At 39.8% G+C, this 22,617-nt stretch overlaps 1 protein-coding gene and 1 non-coding gene across 11 annotated transcripts in view; one reads left to right on the top strand and one right to left on the bottom strand.

Annotated features, from left to right (window-relative positions):
• TRPM6 (transient receptor potential cation channel subfamily M member 6) overlaps nucleotides 1-22,617 on the top strand; it is a 183,377-nt gene that overhangs the window by 42,131 nt on the left and 118,629 nt on the right. For 9 of the 10 annotated variants that reach the window (XM_045373104.3, XM_005581940.5, XM_005581941.5 and 6 more), the window contains exons 2-3: nucleotides 8,718-8,797; nucleotides 12,168-12,206. In XM_045373104.3, the coding sequence (XP_045229039.2) occupies nucleotides 8,718-8,797; nucleotides 12,168-12,206 (119 nt within the window). Of the gene's footprint in view, nucleotides 1-8,717; nucleotides 8,798-9,829; nucleotides 10,025-12,167; nucleotides 12,207-22,617 lie in introns of those variants that run through there. The other variant, XM_065530712.2, reaches the window with a different exon arrangement.
• LOC123569328 (U6 spliceosomal RNA) lies at nucleotides 9,747-9,853 on the bottom strand. The gene has a single exon (XR_006692955.1). It is a non-coding gene; the product is annotated as a U6 spliceosomal RNA (small nuclear RNA).

The following is a 22,617-nucleotide window of genomic DNA, read 5'->3' as shown; positions in this document are numbered from 1 at the left end:
ATTTTCTTTGTATACTTCAGGCAAAGCCACTTATTGCAAAGGATTGAGTCCTGAAGCAAACCTAAGAATCTAGCCATCTTTAGCCAGCCATGAAAGAGATTTGCAAAAATATAAGACAATGCTCTGTTTATGAACTTTTTTGGAAAATTTTTGTGTTAACATGTAACAGGTTAAAATGAACTAAGGAGTAAATTTTTTTTTCTTTTTTTTTTTTTTTGAGACGGAGTATCGCTCTGTTGCCCAGGCTGGAGTGCAGTGGCACGATCTTGGCTCACTACAAGCTCTGCCTCCCGGGTTCATGCCATTCTCCTGCCTCAGCCTCCCGAGTAGCTGGGACTACAGGCGTCCGCCACCACGCCTGGCTAATTTTTTGCATTTTTAGTAGAGTCAGCGTTTCACCATGTTAACCATGTTAACCAGGATGGTCTTGATTTCCTGACCTCGTAATCCACCTGCCTCACCCTCCCAAAGTGCTGGGATTACAGGTGTGAGCCACCTTGCCCCGGCCCAGTAAATATTTTTAAATGTCTTAATTTTAATTTCTTATGTGATAAATATTGGTAGACATAATTTAAATAAACAAAATATTTTTTGTAGTCCTTGGTAATTTTTATGATTATGAAGGGATCCTAAGCCTAAGAGGTTTCAGAACTGCTGCTTTTGAATGTAAGATACTTCTGAGGCCAGGCATGGTGGCTCATGCCTGTAATCCCTGCACTTTGGGAGACTGAGATGGTTGGATCACCTGAGGTCAAGAGTTTGAGACCAGCCTGGCCAACATGGTGAAACCCCGTCTCCACTGAAAATACAAAATTAGCTGGGTGTGGTGGCACACGCCTGTAATCCCAGCTACTCGGGAGGCTGAGGCAGGAAAATCGCTTGAAACCAGGAGGCGAAGGTTGCAGTAAGCCGACATCACGCCATTGCACTCCAGCCTGGGCAACAAGAGCAAAACTGTCTCAAACAAACAAACAAACAAAAATCTACTGATTGTGGAATGACAGTGTCTGCCCACACTATTAAAATGGTTTCTCTGTCTTATTTTTCACCTTCTAGCCTTCTCTCATTCTCTTAACAAAGCTTTTGAATGTGTCTAAGTTACGTATGTGATATGAGTGTCACCAAATTTGAAAGAGCAAAGTCCAGTTGTGTTTTCTTTCTGCTGTGCTATACTGAAAAAAAAAGACAAATAATCTTCATTGTGTATATAAACCTTACTATGAATGTCATAAATAAAATTTAGCCTGTAACTTATTTTTAAAAATATTTATATCTTTTTCTATTATTAGAAGCAGAGATGGTATCTCAATATGTTGTCCAGGCTGGCCTCGATCTCCTGGGCTCAAGTGATCCTCCCATCTTGGCCTCCCAAAGTGCTGGGATTCTAGGCTTGAGCCCACCACGCCTGGCCAAACCTGTAATTTTTAATAAAGGCTTTATCGTCTGAGAGGATGGTAAGTTTCCTGAAAGTCAATTATGTAACAGTATATTTTCCCCAGGCATAGTGGTACCTATCTGTAGTCCCAGTGTCTCAGGGGGCTGAGGCAGGAGGATCACTTGAGCCTAGGATTTTGAGGCCACAGTGCACTGTGATCATGTCTGTGAATAGCCACTGCACTTCAGCCTGGGCAACATAGCAAGATTCTGTATTAAAACAAAAATAAAAACATAGTTTGACGAGCCACTCCAAAAAAGACTTTTTTTAAGGCTATGTAGTTCATTTGCTTGTAGTACTAGTAAAGTTTTGGATAATTTAACAAGATATTTGGAGCATAAATGAAGACTATGTCTGTACATAGATAGCAAATTTATGAGTATTTTGGAGCTTTGAAATTGGAGAGAATTGCGTGCATGTAGGTGGAAAATCTAACCAGATTAGAGTGATTGTACCACAAATAGGCCCAGCATTCAGTTAAATCTCCGTACTTTACTATCAAGGGACAGTTGTAAAGAACACTCATAAAGGAGCCTTTTCATTTCCTGTTCGCTTTTTATCAGAATGATTTAACAAGATCTGAAATTACAAATGTTTCATTTGCATGTTTTATTCCCCAGGAGATTGGTTAAACCCTGAAGCATGAGTGACAACTGAGGAAAAGGATGTCTTTCACTGCTATTTTGAAATTGGATTTTGGGGCTGAAATAATGAGGGCTTTAACCAATTTAGAAAGAGAAAGGAAGGGGTATGATATAATTTCACTTTTCACCTTTCTGATACACTCTACTTGGAAGGTTACTGTTGAGTTCCTCTAATCCCACATTTGGCTCAAGGAAGATTTATAAATGTTTTACTCCTTTACTCATGAGTTTATGTTATCTAGAAATTCATTCTTAGGTTCTGTTTTTTTTTTTTTTTTTTTTTGAGATGGAATTTCTCTTTTGTTGCCCAGGCTGGAGTGCAGTGGCATGATCTCAGCTCACTGCAACCTCCACCTCCTGGGTTCAAGCGATTCTCTTGCTTCAGCCTCCTGAGTAGCTGGGATTACAGGCGCCCACCACCATGCGTGGTTAATTTTTTGTATTTTTAGTAGAGACAGTGTTTCACTATGTTGGCCAGGCTGGTCTCGAACTCCTGACCTCAGGTGATGCACCCACCTCAGCCTCCCAAAGTGCAGGGATTCAGGTATGAGCCACTGCACCGGACCTCATTCCAAGGTTCCAAATGCCTTTGTTTAGCAAAGCACTATATGTGAAAATGTTAGTAAAATTTCTTGCCTACCCAGGAGACATGGCATTTTACGGAATCGTGAATTATTTAGTTAACATTCAATTTTTAGAGATGTTACCAAAAATACATCACTACCAGCTAAATAGTGCTCACCTTTTACCAGCAAAATGAGATGAAGGTGTAAGGTTACTTTGTGTTCTCTGCCTTCTGGACAGAGTATTTAGTGGAAAATCAGTCAACACACCTTGTGGCGGTGTTGTTGGAACAGGAGCTTGGTTTTTAGATACTTTGAGCTTGGATGCTGTTTTTCTGAGACTGTCCCTCTTGGATCAAGTGTCAGGCAGGTATCCTTGCAGAATTTGGACAGAACCTGATAGAAGGCCCTGAGCTGACACTTGAAAGTGGATGGACTGGCTTTGCACTGATGGTTTCCCTGAGCCAATAGATTGATTGATGGTACATCCTGAAGTCCATCTACCTGGCACTTTGAAGGGGTTCTTGCTTCAAGGGAGGAGCTCTGAAGAGAAAGTAACAAATGTTGATCTGGAGTCTGAAAATATTATCTATTTGACCCATTCTAGTGTTGTGGATTCCAAAACAAATAAAATAATGCCCTCTTTTGACGTGGATTACAATAAGGTTAAGAGAGAGAGAGAGATGGCCCAGTGAATGCAAGTAAACATTGTTAGTGCTGTGATGTGTGTAAGAGAGAATGCAGGAAATCAAAATGGGAGTAAGTTATCAGTTCCACTGAAGAAGTAGTTGTTAGATGATAGATTTTTTTTAAGGTGCAAAAAAGTTGTAGAAAGAAAACAAATGACCTGTTGTCTTTGTCTCCCTTTACCTCCAATCATGCAGCCTTGTGGATGTTTTTTTTTTTTTAAAAAAAAAGGTCACTGTTTTGAAAATTAAGAAACACCTGTGAAATTATGCCTTCTTAGCGAGTACCCCAAGAGAATTTATCTGGGAACCCTAAGAAGCCTTAGAGCAGAAATACAGGTTGAACATCTCTAATCTGAAAATCTGAAATGTGAAATGCTCTAAAATCTGAAACTTTTTGAGTGCCATGAGCGGAAAATTTCACATCTGACCTCATGTGGCAGGTGGCAGTTGAAATGCAGTTAAAACTTTGTTTCAGCCAGACACAGTGGCTCATGCCTGTAATCTCAGCACTCTGGGAGGCCGAGGTGGGTGAATCACCTGAGATCAGGAGTTTGAGACCAGCCTGGCCAACATGGTGAAACCCCATCTCTATTAAAAATACAAAAATTAGCCGGGTGTGGTGGTGCATGCCTGTAATCCCAGCTACTCAGGAGGCTGAGGCAGGAGAATTGCTTGAACCAGGAGGCAAAGTTTGCAGTGAGCCAAGATTGCGCCATTGCTCTCCAGTCTGGGAAACAAGAGAGAAACTCCGTCTCAAGAAAACAAAACAAAACAAAACAAAACAAAAAACTTTGTTGCATGCATAAAACTACTTATTTATTTATTTGGAGACAGAATCTTGTTCTGTCGCCCAGGCTAGAGTGCAGTGGCATGATCTCAACTCACTGCAACCTCTGACTCCTGGCCTCAGCCTCCTGCGTAACTGGGACTACAGGTGCCCGCCACCATGCCTGGCTAATTTTTGTATCTTTAGTAGAGATGGGGTTTTGCCATGTTGGCCAGGCTGGTCTCGAACTCCTGACCTCAAGTGACTTGCCCGCCTTGTCCTCCCAAAGTGCTGGGATTACAGGCATGAGCCACCACACCTGGACAATTTGATGTATAATTTTTAAAAAAAATTGTGTAAAATTACCTTTTGGCTATGCATATATGGTGTACATGAAACATAAATGAATTTTACATTCAGACTTGGATCCCTCACCATCTCACTATATTAGTCTTTGAACATTTCATTGCAATTCCCCAGCCTGACCTCAGGCCAAAGATTAGATATAAAATCTGATTATGTTTTAGGATGATGCAAATTGAGAGCAACACACTATTTCCCTTCTTTCTTCTTTGCCTTTCCTTCCCCTAAATTACAACAATTAAAAAGCAAAAACATGCAGTCTATGAAGACTGCCATGATAGCTGCCGAAATGTCAAAATCCTTACTCTCAACTACCACGACCACAACAGATTTGCTGCTCTAGTGGCAGAAGCTAGCGCATTGGCTGTTTGTCCCATCAGAACCAACAAACATTTGGTTCTCTGTTGAACTGAACATGGAGGTCTCTCCGAAGTCTGCTGGAGAGTATATTGCAAAGGAACTATTACGAGGTTGGCAGGGTGGGAAGTAAAGTTCTAAACTGAGAATTATTTTAAACATTTTCAAGCTAAGGCTGCTTTTTTTCCCCTTCTGGTAGTTTTGAGATAAGATAACCGGGAGTTGAAGGAGGAAAGTTTCCACATTCTTGTTATGGCATGGGCTTCCTGTTTACACCTTTGGAGGGAAAATGGTATACATGGGTTCCTGAAGTTCTATTTTCAGCATGTTTGTTGCTTATTCAACAATCACTGGGTTAGGCCCTGGGGCAATAGAAATGACTGGCATGGGGCCTATAGGAGCTGGAGTCCAGGGAAGATGTGAACCTGTAAAGGTCATTAAATCGTAGTATGAGGGCGACTGTGAGGGAAATTTGGAGGTCAGGAGGCATTTTTCTATGAAAAAAAAAAATACATCAAAGTTAAGTTCTCAGACTGTTAACCCAAAGCCAATTTTTACCTTTGATATTACTAATAATAATACCTAAGCTTTATTCAGACTTGATAAGTCCCAGGAATAATTCTAAACCTTTATCTAATCCTTTCAATGGTTCTATGAGGTACTATTTTTTTTTGTTTGTTTTTTGAGACGGAGTCTGGCTCTGTCTCCCAGGCTGGAGTGCAGTGGTGCGATCTCAACTCACTGCAAGCTCGGCCTTCCGGGTTCACGCCATTCTCCTGCCTCAGCCTCCCGAGTAGCTGGGACTACAGGCGCCCGCCACCACGCTCGGCTAATTTTTTTGTATTTTTAGTAGAGATGGGGTGTCACCGTGTTAGCCAGGATGGTCTCGATCTCCTGACCTCGTGATCTGCCCGTCTCAGCCTCCCAAAGTGCTGGGATTACAGGCGTGAGCCACCGCACCCCGCCGAGGTACTATTATTATCCCCATTTTGATTGACAAACAGGCATGAAGAAATTGAATAATTTGTTCGGGCAGTCCTACTACAGAGCTGCCATTCAGCATTTCGAAAGAAGGGAGTGGTTGAGCACAGCTTGCCTATTTTGTCTATATAGGCTTCTACATTAGATACCCTTTTTACATCTGTTTTTAATAGTTAATTGGCCTTGAACTTGTCTCAGAGGCTTGACAAATTTTTTAAAAAATTTAAAAGTAGTTAATTGGTGCACATAAAGTTTAATGATATCAGTTTCTTATCTGTTTCCTCCTTTTTATTCTAACTTCCTTGAGAGCAGGAACTTTGTCTGGTTTGCAGTAGAAGTCCCAGCATGCAGCATGGAGGCCTGTCCAAAATACTTGTTGAATGAATTCATAGATTCAGGTATTTTGAAATTCAGAATGAAGAATTCTTTGAGGACATATTGACTTTTTGTGACAAGTTTGTCAGTGCTTTGCAAAAATTAGGTATTTAATGTTTGGAGAATGAATAAATCAAATTGTTAACGTTTTTGAATAGGGGACAGGGCTGACTGATTCAAAAATATGGTTTTCTTTCTTTCTTTTCTTTTCTTTTCTTTCTCTCTCTCTCTCTTTTTTTTTTTTTTTTTTTTTTTTTTGGTGGTGACAGGGTCTCACTCTGTTGCCCAGGCTGGAGTACAATGGCACAATTATGGCTCCCTGCAGCCTCGACTTCCCTGGACTTAAGCAATCCTCCCACCTCAGCCTCCTGGGTTACTGAGAATTGTAGGCACATGCCACCACGCATGGCTGTTTTTATTCCTGTATTTTGTAGAGACACAGTTTCACCATGTTTTCCAGGCTGGTCTGGAACTCCTGAGCTCAAGTGATCCACCTGCCTCGGCCTCACAAAGTACTGGGATTACAGGTGTGGGCCACTGTGCTCGGCCAGATTGTGTCATTTCTTGTTGAAATAAATAGATTTTGAATTCTCTGTTCATTTAGTTCCTTTTAAATTCTATGACTCTGGGCTGGGCACGGTGGCTCACGCCTGTTATCCTGGCACTTTGGGAGGCCAAGGCAGGCAGACCACTTGAGGTCAGGAGTTTGAGACCAATCTGACCAACATGGTGAAACCCTGTTGCTACTAAAAATACAAAAATTAGCCAGACATGGTGGTGCACACCTGTCATCACAGCTACTCAGGAGGCTGAGGCAGGAGAATCACTTGAAACCAAGAGGTGGAAGTTGCAGTGAGCCAAAATTGCGCCGTTGCACTCCAGCCTGGGCGACAGAGCAAGACTCTGTCTCAAAAAAATAAAACTAACTAACTAACTAAATAAATAAATTCTGTGACTCTGAATTTTCCCAAGTTTATGTTGTTAGTGTTTTGCCAATTTAGTGAATGTCTTTTAATACATAGAAAATGCTGCTGACCATGCAAAAAGAATAAGAGAATAAAAGGATTTAAGATGACTCTGGCCTTGATCTGGGAAGTTTTCCTCGTTTATAGATAAGATTTAAATACACAGGAGCCCATCAACTAATCTCTGTTTTTCTCCTTTCTATTTTACTTTAAAAAGTCTGGACTTCGATTATTTACAGTTCTGTTCGGTGATGAACACTTATGTTTAGGATTGGTGCATATTGGACAAGATCCACTGAACTTTTTTTGAGGATAGTGTGATAATGAGGTACCACAGCTGGATTTGTAGCATATTTTCTGGCCTAGTGCATTTCCCTCCACAGTAGAATGGGAGTAGATATAAGAGTGAGGTGGGGACTGCACTGACATGGAGTTTGAAAAAGCTCCCTTTTAGAAAGCCTTCGTTTCATCTCTGTTCTAATATCTATGTGTATATAAAGTAATATGGAAACATATATATATATATATATTTTTTTTTTTTTTTTTTTTTTTTTTTTGAGACAGAGTCTCGCTCCGCCACCCAGGCCGGAGTACAGTGGCGCGATCTTGGCTCACTGCAATCTCTGCCTCCCAGGTTCAAGCGATTCTCATGCCTCAGCCTCCCGAGTAGGTGGGATTACAGTTGCCCGCCACCATGCCCAGCTAATTTTTTGTATTTCTAGTAGAGACGAGGTTTCACCATATTTGCCAGTATGGTCTCGAACTCCTGACTTCAAGTGATCCACCCGCCTCGGCCTCCCAAAAGTGTTGGGATTACAGGCGTGAGCCACCGTGACCGGCTAGGACACATATTCTTATACCATTTAGAGCCAAAATATTTTTATATTAGGATGAGGCCAGGCTCATAAGTAGTTGGGCTGTATAGTCGATCCAGTGTCCTCTGCCACTGGACTTGTAATATAGCTTATGGAGGAGCTTGGCTGTGACATGGATTCTGTAGAATGGGAGAGAGTTTATTAGGAGGAAGAGTAGGTATCAGTGTCTCACTTGGATTTCGGGGCAGTTATAGGCTGTGCAACCTGAAACAACACAGCCAGTGGTAAACTATGCTTGCAGAATGTGTATTGAATCTTGCTGAAGTCAGAGACACTCTTTCCAGTTTCCTGTGAAATCTTAGCCAAGGTGGGACTTGATAGGTAAAGATTTTGAAGTTTTGGGAGCTTTGTATTTATTCCATAGGATTATGGTACAAGATGTAGAAGTGACTTTTGGCAGATTTAAGAGGATAAATCAGTTATATCTTTACTTCCTTGCTAGGGGTTTGTTCATGTAGGGCTTCGGTTACTCAAAGTGGGATTGTGGCCATATTCACTTTGTGTGTCGTTTAATGTTCACATTTGGCTTATTTGTGCCTATATTATCTGTAATAGAAACTGGTAAATGCTTAGCCTGTGTGGGGTTGGTCTTGGCATTTTAATTAGCATTCATGATACTTGAGTATTTCTTACCTGCCCGAACTACTATGGTTACATTGTTTTGTCACATAATTGAGTATAAAATAATGACACTTTCTTTTTAGTCCCAGAAATCCTGGATTAAAGGAGTATTTGACAAGAGAGAATGTAGCACAGTCATACCCAGCTCAAAAAATCCTCACAGGTAAAATTTTCAATTACATTCTTCTTTTAAAAGCAACACTACCTGGAGGACTGTTTATAGAAACTTAGAAATATGACTTGTTTAGAAGATTTGATTATATCTATAAAATTAGAATTTTAGAAATATGACTTGTTTAGAAGGTTTGATTATATCTATAAAGTTAGAATTTTCAATGTTTATTTCTTTCACTTTATAAAAATAGTACATGATTATTGTTGAAAATCTGGGAAGCATAGGGAGCTTGTTAATTTGTACCTTACTCTTACTCCAGTGTCTGTGATGTGCCTGCCACATAGTAGGCTCTTGATAAACATCTGTGTTTTTATTTTTTCGTTTTTTTGAGACGAAGTCTCGCTCTTGTCCCCCAGGCTAGAGTGCAATGGCTCAATCTCAGCTCCCTGCAACCTCCACCTCCCGGGTTCAAGCAATTCTCCTGCCTCAGCCTCCCAAGTAGCTGGGATTACAAGTGCCTGCCACCATGCCTGGCTAATTTTTGTATTTTTAGTAGATGGGGTTTCACCATGTTAGCCAGGATGGTCTTGATCTCCTGACCTTGTGATCCACCCACCTTGGCCTCCCAAAGTGCTGGGATTACAGGCATGAGCCACTGCGCCCGGTGATAAATATCCGTTTAAGGAATTTAATGAAGTATAAAGAAGTTTTTCTCAATGCCGTCACTGTTAATATTGTCGTGGATTTTATTCTACTTGATGCTTCTGTTCCTCTTGATGGGGGTATAGACGTTACAGAAATATCTAGTGTTACATCCGTTTCACTGGGTTGGAATCAATAATTTACATTTTCTGAATACTGAATATTCCAAATATTGTGAGTGTTTCTTATCCCCAACTAAAGTATCTGTGGAAAATAGTGACTGGTATATTTCATTACACTGTGCCCAGATTAGACGAACAGGTAATTTCAGTTCCATTTTCCTTCCATAGACTTTATTTTTATGGAATGCTTTATGAATTTGCATGTCATCCTTGAGCAGGGGCCATGCTAATCTTCTCTGTATCATTCCAATTTTAGTATGTGTGCTGCCGAAGCGAGTGCCCGTAGGCTTTTGGATTGAGCAGATAATCGGCAGCAGATGGAATAATTTGAGTTTGACTACTGAGTTCTTGACAACGCTTTGGAAGCTCTACTTGTAGAACGAAGGTCAAAAAAGCAACTAGTGAAAGATAGGGGAAGAAAGGGCTATGGAAAATTCCTCTGGGTAATCAGGTCTGTGAAATTAAGATTGACATTGCCCTTGGAAAAATAAATTAAAAGGAAAATAGAAGAGTAATATTTTAAGTAAGGGAACCACTCTATTTTTAGATATTTTTGAGCATTTGTCCTTTTATTCCTTTAAGGTTTAGAACTCATAACTATGTGCTTATCAAGGGTAGCATGGTAAGGTTTTTGAAATTCTAGTTCTTTGGAGATGACTGAAATAGTTTTCCTTGCCTTTGTTAAATATTTACTAGTCCCACCCTTACTGAATTACCTATGATTTGTAAGTCTTGTGATTGGAAATTCTCATTTTACCTACTTAAAAAAGTTTATAGTATGCCAAGATAACCTTGTTTTTCCCCTTCATCTTTTATGACATCGTGTGGTGGTGACTGGAATGCAAATTGATTCAGGTGGTTCATTTTGTGTCTGTGAATAACAAAATCATTTTCACAATAATCTTGAATCTCAAAAAAAGTGATGAAATTACTCTTTTACTAGCCCATAGACTGAAGAAGAATATCAATGATTGTTAATTCCACGAATGTTCTGAGGCATGGTATACTTTAGCAAGTGAAAAAACAGTCTCTATATTGTGGGTTTGTAGATAAAAGTTAGTGGATGATTATGGCTATTTCTTCTATGCCAGCCTTTTCTTAGATTCTAGTAAAATTCTCAGAATTGTAGCTTTTATGTGGTTTTCTTCATTACGGTGCACAGGAAGAGGGTGATAATTCATTTTTTAAAATATCGATAAAAGTTTCTTTCTTTTATTATTTTTGTAGCTCCCAATAAGAAACAAATGTGATACACTTGATTATAACATCTTTTTCCTTCTCATATTCAATTTACTGTTGAAAGAAAGCTTCTGAGAAAAGGCATTCCGGAAAGGCTGGGACAGGAAGAAATAAAAGTCCTGAATATTAGTTTCTGAATAACTTAGAGCGACCCTTATTTTATGAACATTACCTTTTCTTCCTTTTTTTTTTTTTTTTTTTTTTTTAATTTTGAGACGGAGTCTCACTCAGTTGCCCAGGCTGGAGTGCAGTGGCGCGATCTCGGCTCACTGCAAGCTCCACCTCCCGGGTTCACGCCATTCTCCTGCCTCAGCCTCCTGAGTAGCTGGGACTACAGGCGCCCGCCACTGCGCCCGGCTAATTTTTTGTATTTTTAGTAGAGACGGGGTTTCACCGTGGTCTCGATCTCCTGACCTTGTGATCCGCCCGCCTCGGCCTCCCAAAGTGCTGGGATTACAGGTGTGAGCCACCGCGCCCAGCCTCTTCCATTATTTTAACTAGAATTCCCTGTTAATACTACTTCACACACACACACACACACACACACACACACACACACACACACATTTTGAGACAAGATCTTGCTGTGTCCCCCACGTTGCAGTGCAGTGGCATGACCTTGGCTTACTGAAGCCTCAACCTCCAGGACTCAAGCAATCCTCCCACCTTAGCCTCCTCAGTAGCTGGAATCACAGGCACACATCAGCACACAGGGCTAATTTTTTGAATTTTTTTATAAGAGTCAAGGTCTTATTATGTTGCCCAGGCTGGTCTTGGACTCCTGAACTCAAGCAATCCTCCCACCTCAGCCTCCCAAAGTGCTGGGATTACAGGCATAAGCCACTGTGCCTGGCCCAAAAATATAATTGATGACCACAGTGCTAACCCCTAAATCCATAAGGTTCTTCTGAATCATAAAAAAGAAAGATAAAGGATTATTTATAATTATACCAAATGTCCCTTATTTGATAGTGCTTTATGGTTTTAAAGTGGTTTACATATATATATTGTCTTGATTCTCAATAAATCTGTTATCTTCATAGTTTAATAATAATAATAGCTACCATTATTGCGCACACTGTCTACCAGGTACCATTAGACACATTACATATTATCATCTGAGATTTAAACTGAGGTATTTTGGTTCTAAACTGAATGTTGTATTAATTAGATCATAGTTGCTGCAGTAATTATATGTGGTAAATGCCATAATGGAATATTTGGAACATGATATATGAATTTCAGCAAACCTTGTTTTATAGATCATGCAAAAGAATAGATATTTACTGTACAAGCATTAAATGTGTTTTCAAATACACCAACAAACTAACAGAGGTTTTATTTCTTTAATTTAGGTGTACTCCAGCATGCCAGTTCTGCCAGAATTTAATCAGGTAAGACTTAGATAAGCAAGATTACTTTTAGCTTTTAGGCATCCTATTTAAAATTCACTGGGACAGTTTCCTCATATCTTGAATGGACTCAGTAAATGGTGCATACGATTTACCTTTCCAAGGGAAGTTTTAAAAAGATGTTTTTGATGGAGAGTGAGTATTCAAACGTAATAGACTACTTGAATTACTGAGACATGTAAATTGGCTAAGGCCCTTCGACAAGAATTTCTACTTGTAAAGCATTGGAAACACTTGTAAAGCATTACATTTTAGTTTTATGATCACATTTGGATAATGAAGATGCTGCATGCACATACGGGACTATAATTGATGTATGACTTGCAGGTGCTGTGTATGCATACTAAACTTATGGACAAAAACAGCTCTTTAGTGCAATATAAATTTTAACAGTGATTTGCATTTTAAACTACGTGACCGTTTTTACCTTTCTCTTTTGTAAGTGGAAGGAAATGAAATTTTCTTAATTTTGATCATAGTCTGAAGTTTATATAATGGATTGAACCAAAGTTAAATTTATTCTTGGAAAAAAACATTTGGGGCTAGGCACGGTCACTCACACCTGTAATTCCAGGATTTTGGGAGGCCAAGGCGGGTGGACTGCTTGAGGTCTGATTTGAGACCAGTTTGGACAACATGGTAAAACCCTGTCTCGACATACAAAAGCAAAAACAAAACCCAAAAAATTGTAGCGGGACGTGTTGGTATGTGCCTGTAGATCTAGCTATTTGGAAGGCTGAGGTGAGATGATTGCTTGAACTTGGGAGGTCAAAGCTGCAGTGAGCTGTCATTATGCCACTGCACCAGCCTGGGTGGCAGAGTGAGACCCTGTCTCAGAAAAAAAAAAAATAATAATAATAATAAAATAAAAAATTGGAATCGTCAGTTTAGCAAATCATGGGGAGAGGAAACCAGCATCCACAGATATGGAACAACAAGGAGAAGGAGGAGGTTGCTGGAAGAAGAATTTCTACTTGGCTGACCTCTCACTTTTTCTTCAATTTTTTTTTTCCTTTTAGTAATTATTTCAAATTTTGCTATTAGATTGGTGCAAACGTAATTGTGGTGTTTGCTATTGAAAGTAATGGTGAACGCTGGATGCGGTGGCTCACACCTGTAATCCCAGCACTTTGGGAGACCCAGGCGAGTGGATCACGAGGTCAGAAGATCAAGACCATCCTGGCTAACACGGTGAAACCCCATCTCTACTGAAAATACAAAAAATTAGCTGGGCGTGGTGGCGAGCGCCTGTAGTCCCAGCTAGTCGGGAGGCTGAGACAGGAGGATGGCGTGAACCCGGGAGGCGGAGCTTTCAGTGAGCCGAGATCGTGCCACTGCACTCCAGAGGGAGACTCTGTCTCAAAAAAAAAAAAAAAAAAAGGGGAGACGCCGTCTCAAAAAAAAAAAAAAGAAAGAAAGAAAGTGATGGTGAAAACCACAATTACTGTTGCACGAACCTAATAAAATGCAAAGCAAAATAAGGATATAATAAAAAGAAAAGACCTCATTTATTCATTTATTCTCCCCAGCTCCTACTGTATTCTTCAGAAACTCTCCTTGTCAATGTCTTACAAAACCTCAACCCCACAACCTTCAGAGATAACTAAATGTGAAAATACTGGAAAAGCATCCACTTTTATACCTCTCAGAAATTAAAAATAGTTACAAACTAGTCATTTTTGCACCTAGCTGAGACTAGTTTTATTTTTTTTGATAGGGAGAGCCAAATGTCCTAATACGAGTTACTGAGCAGTCTCCCCTAGTCTCATTCATTTCTGGTGCTGTCTGTGTTATATACCACATTTCTGTCTGTCTATGGCTTTGTTTCTGAGCTTTCTTTTCAGTACTTTTGATCTACTTTTACACTTGTCAAATGCCGCTCTGTTTCATTATTATAGTCTTGTAATATATGTCTTGATATCTGATAGGGCAAGTTTCCTATCCTTTATTTATCTTTTAAAAAATTGTTTTTACTTTTCAAAAGACTTTTATGCGTTTATACAAATTTTATTTTATTGAAAGAAAATTTTAACCAAGCATGGTGGGCACATGCCTGTAGTCCTAGCTACTCAGGAGATTGAGGATGGGGGATAGCTTGAACCAAGGAGTTCACATTCAGCCTGGGCAACACAGCAAGACCCTGTCTCAAAAAGAAAAAGAAAACATTTTATTTAAAATAGTATGTTTTAAAAGCAGTTCCACTACATTGCAATACTATCTTTAAAAAAAAAATTCTAATTTTTAAAGGCAAGGTCTTGCTGTGTTTCCCAGGCTGAAGTGCAGTGGTGCAATCATAGCTCATTGCAACCTCAAACTCTTGGGCTCAAGTGATCCCCACTCCTCAGCCTCCTGAGTAGCTACCTAACTCCTGGCATGTACCACTGTGCCTGGCTGATGTTTTTTGTTTTTTATAGAGATGGGTTCTTGCTATGTTGTCCAGGCTATTCTAGAACTCCTGGCCTTGAGCGATCCTCCTGCCTCAGCCTCCCAAAGTGCTGGGAGCCACTGCACCTGGACTATATTGTAATACTTTAAAATAATCCTAAATCTCCTTGTCAATAAGTGAGCCACTGCACCTGGACTATATTGTAATACTTTAAAATAATCCTAAATCTCCTTGTCAATAAGTGATTGTATTTTATATATATATATATATATATATATATATATATATATATATATATATGTTTGTTTGTTTGTTTGTTTTTGGGTTTTTTTTTTTTTTGAGACAGAGTCTAGCTCTGTCGCCTAAGCTGGAGTGCAGTGGTGCAATCTTGGCTCACCACAACCTCTGCCTCCCAGGTTCAAGCGATTCTCATGCCTCAGCCTCCCAAGTAGCTGGGATTACAGGTGCACACCACCATGCCTGGCTAATTTTTTGTATTTTTAGCAGAGATGAGGTTTCACCATGTTGGCCAGGGTGATCTCGAACTCCTGACCTCAAGTGGGCTGCCTTCCTTGGCCTCCCAAAGTGCTGGGATCACAGGCATGAGCCACCGCACCTGGCCGACATAATATAAAGTTTAGAATCACCTCGTCATGTTCCCTGAAAAATATTTTGAGATTTTGATGGTTTTTTTTCTTTCTTTTTAAATTTTACTTTTTGTTTTTAACATGGCTGTGAAATGCTCTGAGTGATGGGTATTTTACTGAATTTATAAAACAATTTGAGAGGGAATTAACTTTTTTTTTTTTTACCCCCCTCTTGGAATTGACATTTATATAAAGTGAGCTTTTAGTACTTGTTGGTGATATGTTCTTTGAGACTTCAAAAGTTGTAATTAAAGGGACAAACATAAATATATATTTTTTAATTTTGGAGATCTGTTTCTTCTATGGGACCTTGCTACAATTTAATGAACTGGGGGAAAAAAAAGAATAAAATGTCAACTCAAATCAAGTAGATAATTAGAATAGAAATATACTTACTCTGAAAGTTGGTTTGCACTAAAGAACTACCTTATAAAAGCATAATGAGTTATCTCTCCAGATGTGGTTACCTCAATTTATGTTCTGCGGGGAAAAAGCCAGGCAGATGAATCATTATTTGTCTTGTATTTGAATAGATGCTGCTTCATTTTGAAGGGTGACCCTTGTCCCAAAAGATGGTCGGATGACACCATTCTAACTAGTAGATCCTGATTATGTATATGTTGTACTTTTGTGATTACTGTGCCTCCCTTTATGTTAAGAACCTTTCCATATGGAACCCCAATATTCTTACTTTGACTTTTTGTTTTGTTTTGTTTTGTTTTTTGAGACGAAGTTTCGCTCTTGTTACCCAGGCTGAAGTACAATGGTGCGATCTCTGCTCACGGCAACCTCTGCCTCCTAGGTTCAAGCAATTCTCCTGCCTCCCCCTCCCAAGAAGCTGGCATTACAGGCACGTGCCACCACACCTGGATGATTTTTGTATTTTTAGTGGAGACAGGGTTTTACCATGTTGGCCAGGCTGGTCTCGAACTCCTGACCTCATGTGATCCACCCATCTCAGCCTCCCAAAGTGGTGAGATTACAGGTGTGAGCCACCACGCCTGGCCTTACGCTGGTTTTTGCGTATACCGAAGTTTTCATCACCTGTGCTTGTTCTGGTTATCTTTTTTTTTGACACGGAGTCTCCCTCTGTCGCCCAGGCTGGAGGGCAGTGACCCAATCTCGCCTCACTATAACTTCGCCTCCCGGGTTCAAGTGATTCTCATGCTTCAGCCTTGTGAGTAACTGGGATTACAGGCACGTGCCACCACGCCCAGCTGATTTTTGTATTTTTAGTAGAGACGGGGTTTCACCATGTTGTCCAGGCTGGTCTAGAATGCCTGACCTCAAGTGATCCGCCTGCCTCGGCCTCCCAAAGTGCTGGCATTATAGAACTGCGCCCAGCCCTGTTCTAGTTCTCTGAAGGGACTGTAAGTTGTAGACACTTCTGTTTCCCCTGTAACTTCTCACCATGTGCTACCTGACATGCTGCTCAGTACAGTAGCTGCACAATAAGTTTCCTAAGCCCACTGATCAGCTCTTTCAGAGCAGGGTCCTGCTCAGTGAGCATTGCTACAGGTTCTCAGTCACACAATGAAAGGAAAGGAAAGGCATTAGAGACCACCTTGTCCAACCAATGCTTGCATTACTGCAGTTGAAGAAATAGAGGCTTTGGGAGAGTAGAGCTTAGCACGGCATTGGCCATTTCCTGGTCCAGTGCTTTTGCTCCAGGACACATCGCTTCCTAGATGCTTCCTGTTTATGGTCTAGCTGCCTGCGCTTCAGCTCTTGTTTATGGGTACCCCTGCTTGTCAGGTACAACCCACTGTTCTATATATAACTAGGATTTTAGTCATCTAGAGCTGCCATAACAAGCTAGATGGTTTAAACAACAGAAATGAATTTTCCACAGTTCTGGAGGGCAGAAATCCAAGACCAGGTTGTTTGCAGGGTTGATTTCTCTTGTGGTCTCTCCTTGGCTTGCAGATGGCCACCTTCTTACTGTGTCTTCAGATGGTTTTCCTCTGTGTGCACACATCCTTGGGATCTCTCCCTCTTCTAAGGACATCATTTCTATCAAATTAGTCCTCCACCTTTATGACTTAATTTAACTTAACTTTTTTTTTTTTTTTTTTTTGAGATGAAGTCTCACTCTTATTGCCCAGGCTGGAGTGCAATGGTGCGATCTCAGTTCACTGCAACCTCCACCTCCTGGGTTCAAGCGATTCTCCTGTGTTAGCCTCCCGAGTAGCTGGGATTACAGGCACCTGCCACCACACCTGGCTAATTTTTTGTATTTTTAGTAGAGATGAGGTTTCACCATGTTGGCCAGGCTGATCTAAAACTCCTGACCTCAGGTGATCTGCCCCCCTGGGCCTCCCAAAGTGCTGGGATGAAAGGCGTGAGACACCGCGCCCTGCTGAATTTAACTTAATTTAACTTTAAGGAGGTAATTAATACAGTCACATTGGGGTCAGGGCCTCAGCATATGAATTTTGTTGGAACACAGTTCAGTCCATAACAGCTAGCCACATTTCTCCACCTTGTACTCAAATGTATTTGTCTCTGTCATCTCTTTGGAACAGTTTGGAAATTGAGCTCTGGCCCTGTCTAGATTTCTTTACGTTTTTTTCTTCTCACTGGATATATTTGTTATCAGATAAGCAGATATATAGAAGTTAAATATAACATTTACTAATGTATACTGCACCTTACGTAGTTTATGCAATTAATTGTGCATCAGAATATAGACACTGAAATTTAGAATGAAAAGCTGTCAAGAAGAATACTGACTCTTTCAGGTGAGGCAATGCAGGCATTATCATCCAGCTGGAGGCAGGGCAGTTGGGGAAAACTGTGGACCAGGATGCGATTTTTAATTAAAGAAGGTTTAGAAATTTGAAAGGAGTAGTGCCCCCTTTTCTGCCATTTTACTTTCCATTGTTTCAGTTTCTCATGGGCTAAAAATATTAAATGGAAAATCCCAGAAAAAAACTATTTATAGGTTTAAAATTGTGTGCCATCCTGAGTGGCCTGATAAAATCTCTTGCCATATGCTTTGTCCAACCTAGGACGTGAATCATTCCTTTGTCCGGCCTAGCCATGCTACAGACGCTCCCCACCTGTTAGTGGCTTAGTAGCTGTCAGGGTTATCAGGTTGACTATCTTGGTGTTGCAGTACTTGGATCCAAGTAACCCTTCATAATGGCTCCAAAGTGCAAGAATAGTGATGCAGGCAATTTGGATGTGCCAAAGAGCCATAAAGTGTGTTCTTTAAGTGAAAAGGTGAAAGTTCTCCGCTTAATAAGGTAAGAATAAAAGTTAGCTGAAGTTGCTAATATCTGTGGTACGAATCCATCTTCTATCCATGAAATTGTGAAGAAGGAAAAAGAAATTCATGCTAGTTTTACTGCTATACCTTCAGCTGCAAAATTATGGCCACAGGGCCATAATTTTGATAAGTGCTTAGTTAAAATGAAACAGTTGTTGCATTTGTGGGTGGAAGACGTGAACAGAAACCTGTTCTGATTGACAGCAATTAGGCTTGGTACTATCTGAGGTTTTGGGCACCCACTGGAGGTCTTGGAACATATGCCCTGAAGATAAGGGGGAACTACTACTACGTATATATTTTTTCTTGAGACTGGCTTCATAACTGCATTATTTATCTAATTTTCAGAATTCCTGATTGTAGTCTTCATAACTTTAATCAGAGACACGAAGTTATTTGTGGCCCTTAAAATCAAGAATGATAATGGTTTAGAGTATACTTTGTCTTTGACTACATATATATATGACTATATATATATATATTTAAAGCCAGTCAAATTTAGCAGTGGGGGATTGTATATCAACTTTAGTGACACTAATGTTAGTAAGTTCTGATAATCTACTACCATCAGACCAGCCTACCTTTGACAATATTGAATGCAAATTAACATCTTAAAATAATGATTAAAAATCCCAGCACTTTGAGAGACCGAGGCAAAAGGACTGCTGGAGCCCAGGAGTTCAACGCCAGCTTGGGCAACATGGCAGAACCCCAAATTAGCCAGATATGATAGTCCGTGCCTGTAATTCCAGCTGCACGGGATGCTGAGGTGGAAGGATTGATTGAGCACGGGAAGTCGAGCCTGCAGTGAGCCATGGTCACACCACTGCACTCCAGCCTGGGTGACGGAGTAAGAACTTATCTGAAACTAAAAAGTAAAAATTTTAAAAAGCGAGAATGTTAAAACTTATACTAATTTTTAAAAACTTTTTTACAAAAGAAATGTGTCCTTGCTAATACTTGACATTGTCAGCCATTTTTGGTTAAAACTTGATGGTGGGTACATAGTAGCACATAATCGTGAAAAGACCATTGTTAACTTGCAGGACACCTCATCTGTATACTCAAGGTAGGAAAGGAATAATGTCGTGGTAGATTAGTGCATGGAGCCACGTGTGGTTTGTAGACTCATAGGATTGATGACTAAGTTTTTTGGAACTTGTAAACAAACCCAGGTCTGAAGATTTTAATAGATGAAGATAACTTCTTAAAAGTGTGCATTTTAGAAAAATATTGTAGAATAGCCGGGAGTGGTGGCTCACGACCGTAATCCCAGCACTTTGGAAGGCCGAAGTGGGTAGATCACCTGAGGTCAGCAGTTCAAGACCAGCCTGGGCAACCTGGTGAAACCTCGTCTCTACTAAAAATGCAAAAAAGTTATCCGGGCATGGTGACACACCCCTGTAATCCTAGCTACTTTGGAGGCTGAGGCAGGAGAATTGCTTGAATCCAGGAGGTGGAGGGGGCAGTGAGCAGAGATCATGCCACTGCACTTCAGCCTGGGCAACAGAGTGAGACTCTGTCTCAAAAAAAAAATCAATAAGAAAAATGTTTTCAGTTTTTAAAGTTCCTGCTATACCTATCTAATTCTCATTTAAAAATTTGTCACTGAAGTTCATACCAGAAAATAATGTAATTATTTTAAATGAGAATTAGATAGGTATAGCAAGAACTTTAAAATAATATAATAGGGTCCTTCTTGCAAAGGAGGTACATAAATTTAGAAATACAAATTTCACTTTAAGAAGAGAATGAACTTTAATTATAGGGAAAAAAAAGAAGCAAACAATTTGCCCCTTAAATGTCTATTCATATACTGGGCCATAAATTGACTTGTTTGTATTGACAAGAAATCTAAAGAAAACAGAAATTTAATATCCAGGCAGCTAAGCAGAATCAACTTATCTGTTGATTGATTAATCAAGGTGAGGTGAAAGTCACAGTAGGAACTGTACTCAATTCTTTATAATAAATGACAAATGTTCTCTGCTTCTCGATATTCATTTTGAAGAGATAAGAACTCTCTTGATGTCAAATTGATTTCCTAGAGAGGCTCTTTTTATTTATTTTTTATGTAAATTTTTTTTTAAATCATCCATCCCAAAATGTCAGAGAGGCTCTTTTTACTCATCTAAATTATAAGTCTTTCCCTCTATATTTGTATTTTTGTTAGTTTTATTCAACGCGTTGTAGATAATGCATAAAATGATAAATTATTTTTACTTTTTGTTTTGTTTGAGACAGAGTCTGACTTTGTTGCCCAGGCTGGAGTACAGTGATGTAATCTCAGGTCATTGCAGCCTCTGCCTTCCAGTCTCAAGTGATTTTCCTGCCTCCCTAGTAGGTGAGATTACAGACTTGTGCCACCACGCCGGGCTAATTTTTATATTTTTTGTAGAGACAGGGTTTTGCTGTGTTGCCCAGGCTGGTCATGAACTCTTGGCCTCAAGCGATCCTCCCACCTTGCCCTCCCAACATGCTGGAATTACAGGCATGAGCCACTACACTTGGCCTGTTTATCTTTTTGCGATTGACTTCTTTTAATTAGCATAATGTCTTCAAGGTTTTTCCATGTTATAGCATATATCAGTATTTTCTTCCTTTTTAAGGCTGAATCATATACCGTGGTATTTATACACCACATTTGTTTGTCCACTCCTCCACTGATGGACATTTGTGTTGCTTCCACTTTGTGGATATTCAGAATAATGCTGCTGTGAACATGAGCATGCAAGAGATTTTTAGTACAGGCATATACCTCATGTGTGTTACTTCATTGTGCTTTACTGATACTGCATTTTGTATAATGTGGAGGTTTGTGGGAACCTTGCATTGAGCAAGTCTATCAGTGCCATTTTTCCAATGGCACATGCTAATTTCTTGTCTTTGCATCACATTTTAATAATTCTTGCAATGTTTCAAACTTTTTCATCTTATCATTATTGTATCTGTTATGACAATCTTTAATCGGTGATCTTTGATGTCACTATTATAATTGTTTTGGAGTCTCATATAAGATGGGGCAAACAATTAGATAAATGTTATATATGTTCTGATTATTCCACTGACCGATCCTGTCTCTCTCCCTCTCCTTGTGCCTCTCTCTACCTTGAGATGCCACAATGTTGAAATTAGGCCAATTAATAATCCTATAATGGCCACTTAGTGAAACAAAATGAAATAAAGAGTCTCGCATATCTCAGTTTAAATCAAAAGCTAGAAATAATTAAGCTTAGTGAGGAAGGCATGTTGAAAGCTGAGATAGGCTAAAAGCTAGGTCCTTTGTGCCAAACAATTAGCCAAGTTGTGAATGCAAAGGAAAGGTGCTTGATGGAAACTATAAGTGCTACTCCAGTGAACGCACAGATGATAAGAAAAGAAACAGCTTTATTGCTGATGTGAAGAAAATTTGAGTGGTCTGGATAGAAGATCAAACCAGCCACACCATTCCCCTAAATGAAAGACTAATCCAGAGCAAGGTCCTAACTCTTTTCAATTCTATCAAGTCTGAGAGAGGTGAGAAAGCTTCAAAACAAAAGTTTGAACCTAGCAGATGTTGCTTCATGAGGTTTAAAGAAAAAAGCAGTCTCCGTAATATAAAAGTTCAGGGTGAAGCAATAAATGCTAACAGAGGAGCTGCAGCAAGTTATTTAGATGATCTAGCTAAGATTGTTGATGAGGTACCTACACTAAACAAAGATGTTCAATGTAGACAAACAGCCTTATGTTGGAAGAAGATGCCATCTAAGACTTTCATAGCTAGAGAGAAGTCAATGTCTGGCTTCAGAGCTTCAAAGCTTCAAAGGACAGGCTGACTCTCTTGTTAGGAGAGAGTTGGAGGTTTGTAGGAACCTTGGATCGATCAAGTCTATCAGCACCAGTGCTGGTGACTTTGTGTTAAAGCTAGCCCTCATTTACCATGCCAAAATTTTAGGTCCCTTAATAATTACGCTGAATTTACTCTACTTGTGCTCTATAAATGGAACAACAAAGCCTGATTATCAGTACATTTGTTTTTAGTATGGTTTACTGAATATTTTAAGCCCACTGTTGAGATCTACTGCTTAAAAAAAAAAAGATTCCTTTAAA

The sequence above is a fragment of the Macaca fascicularis genome, chromosome 15, assembly GCF_037993035.2.
Source record: "Macaca fascicularis isolate 582-1 chromosome 15, T2T-MFA8v1.1".
Classification (NCBI taxonomy): Eukaryota; Metazoa; Chordata; class Mammalia; order Primates; family Cercopithecidae; genus Macaca; species Macaca fascicularis.
This window is presented reverse-complemented; position numbering and strand designations above follow the sequence as displayed.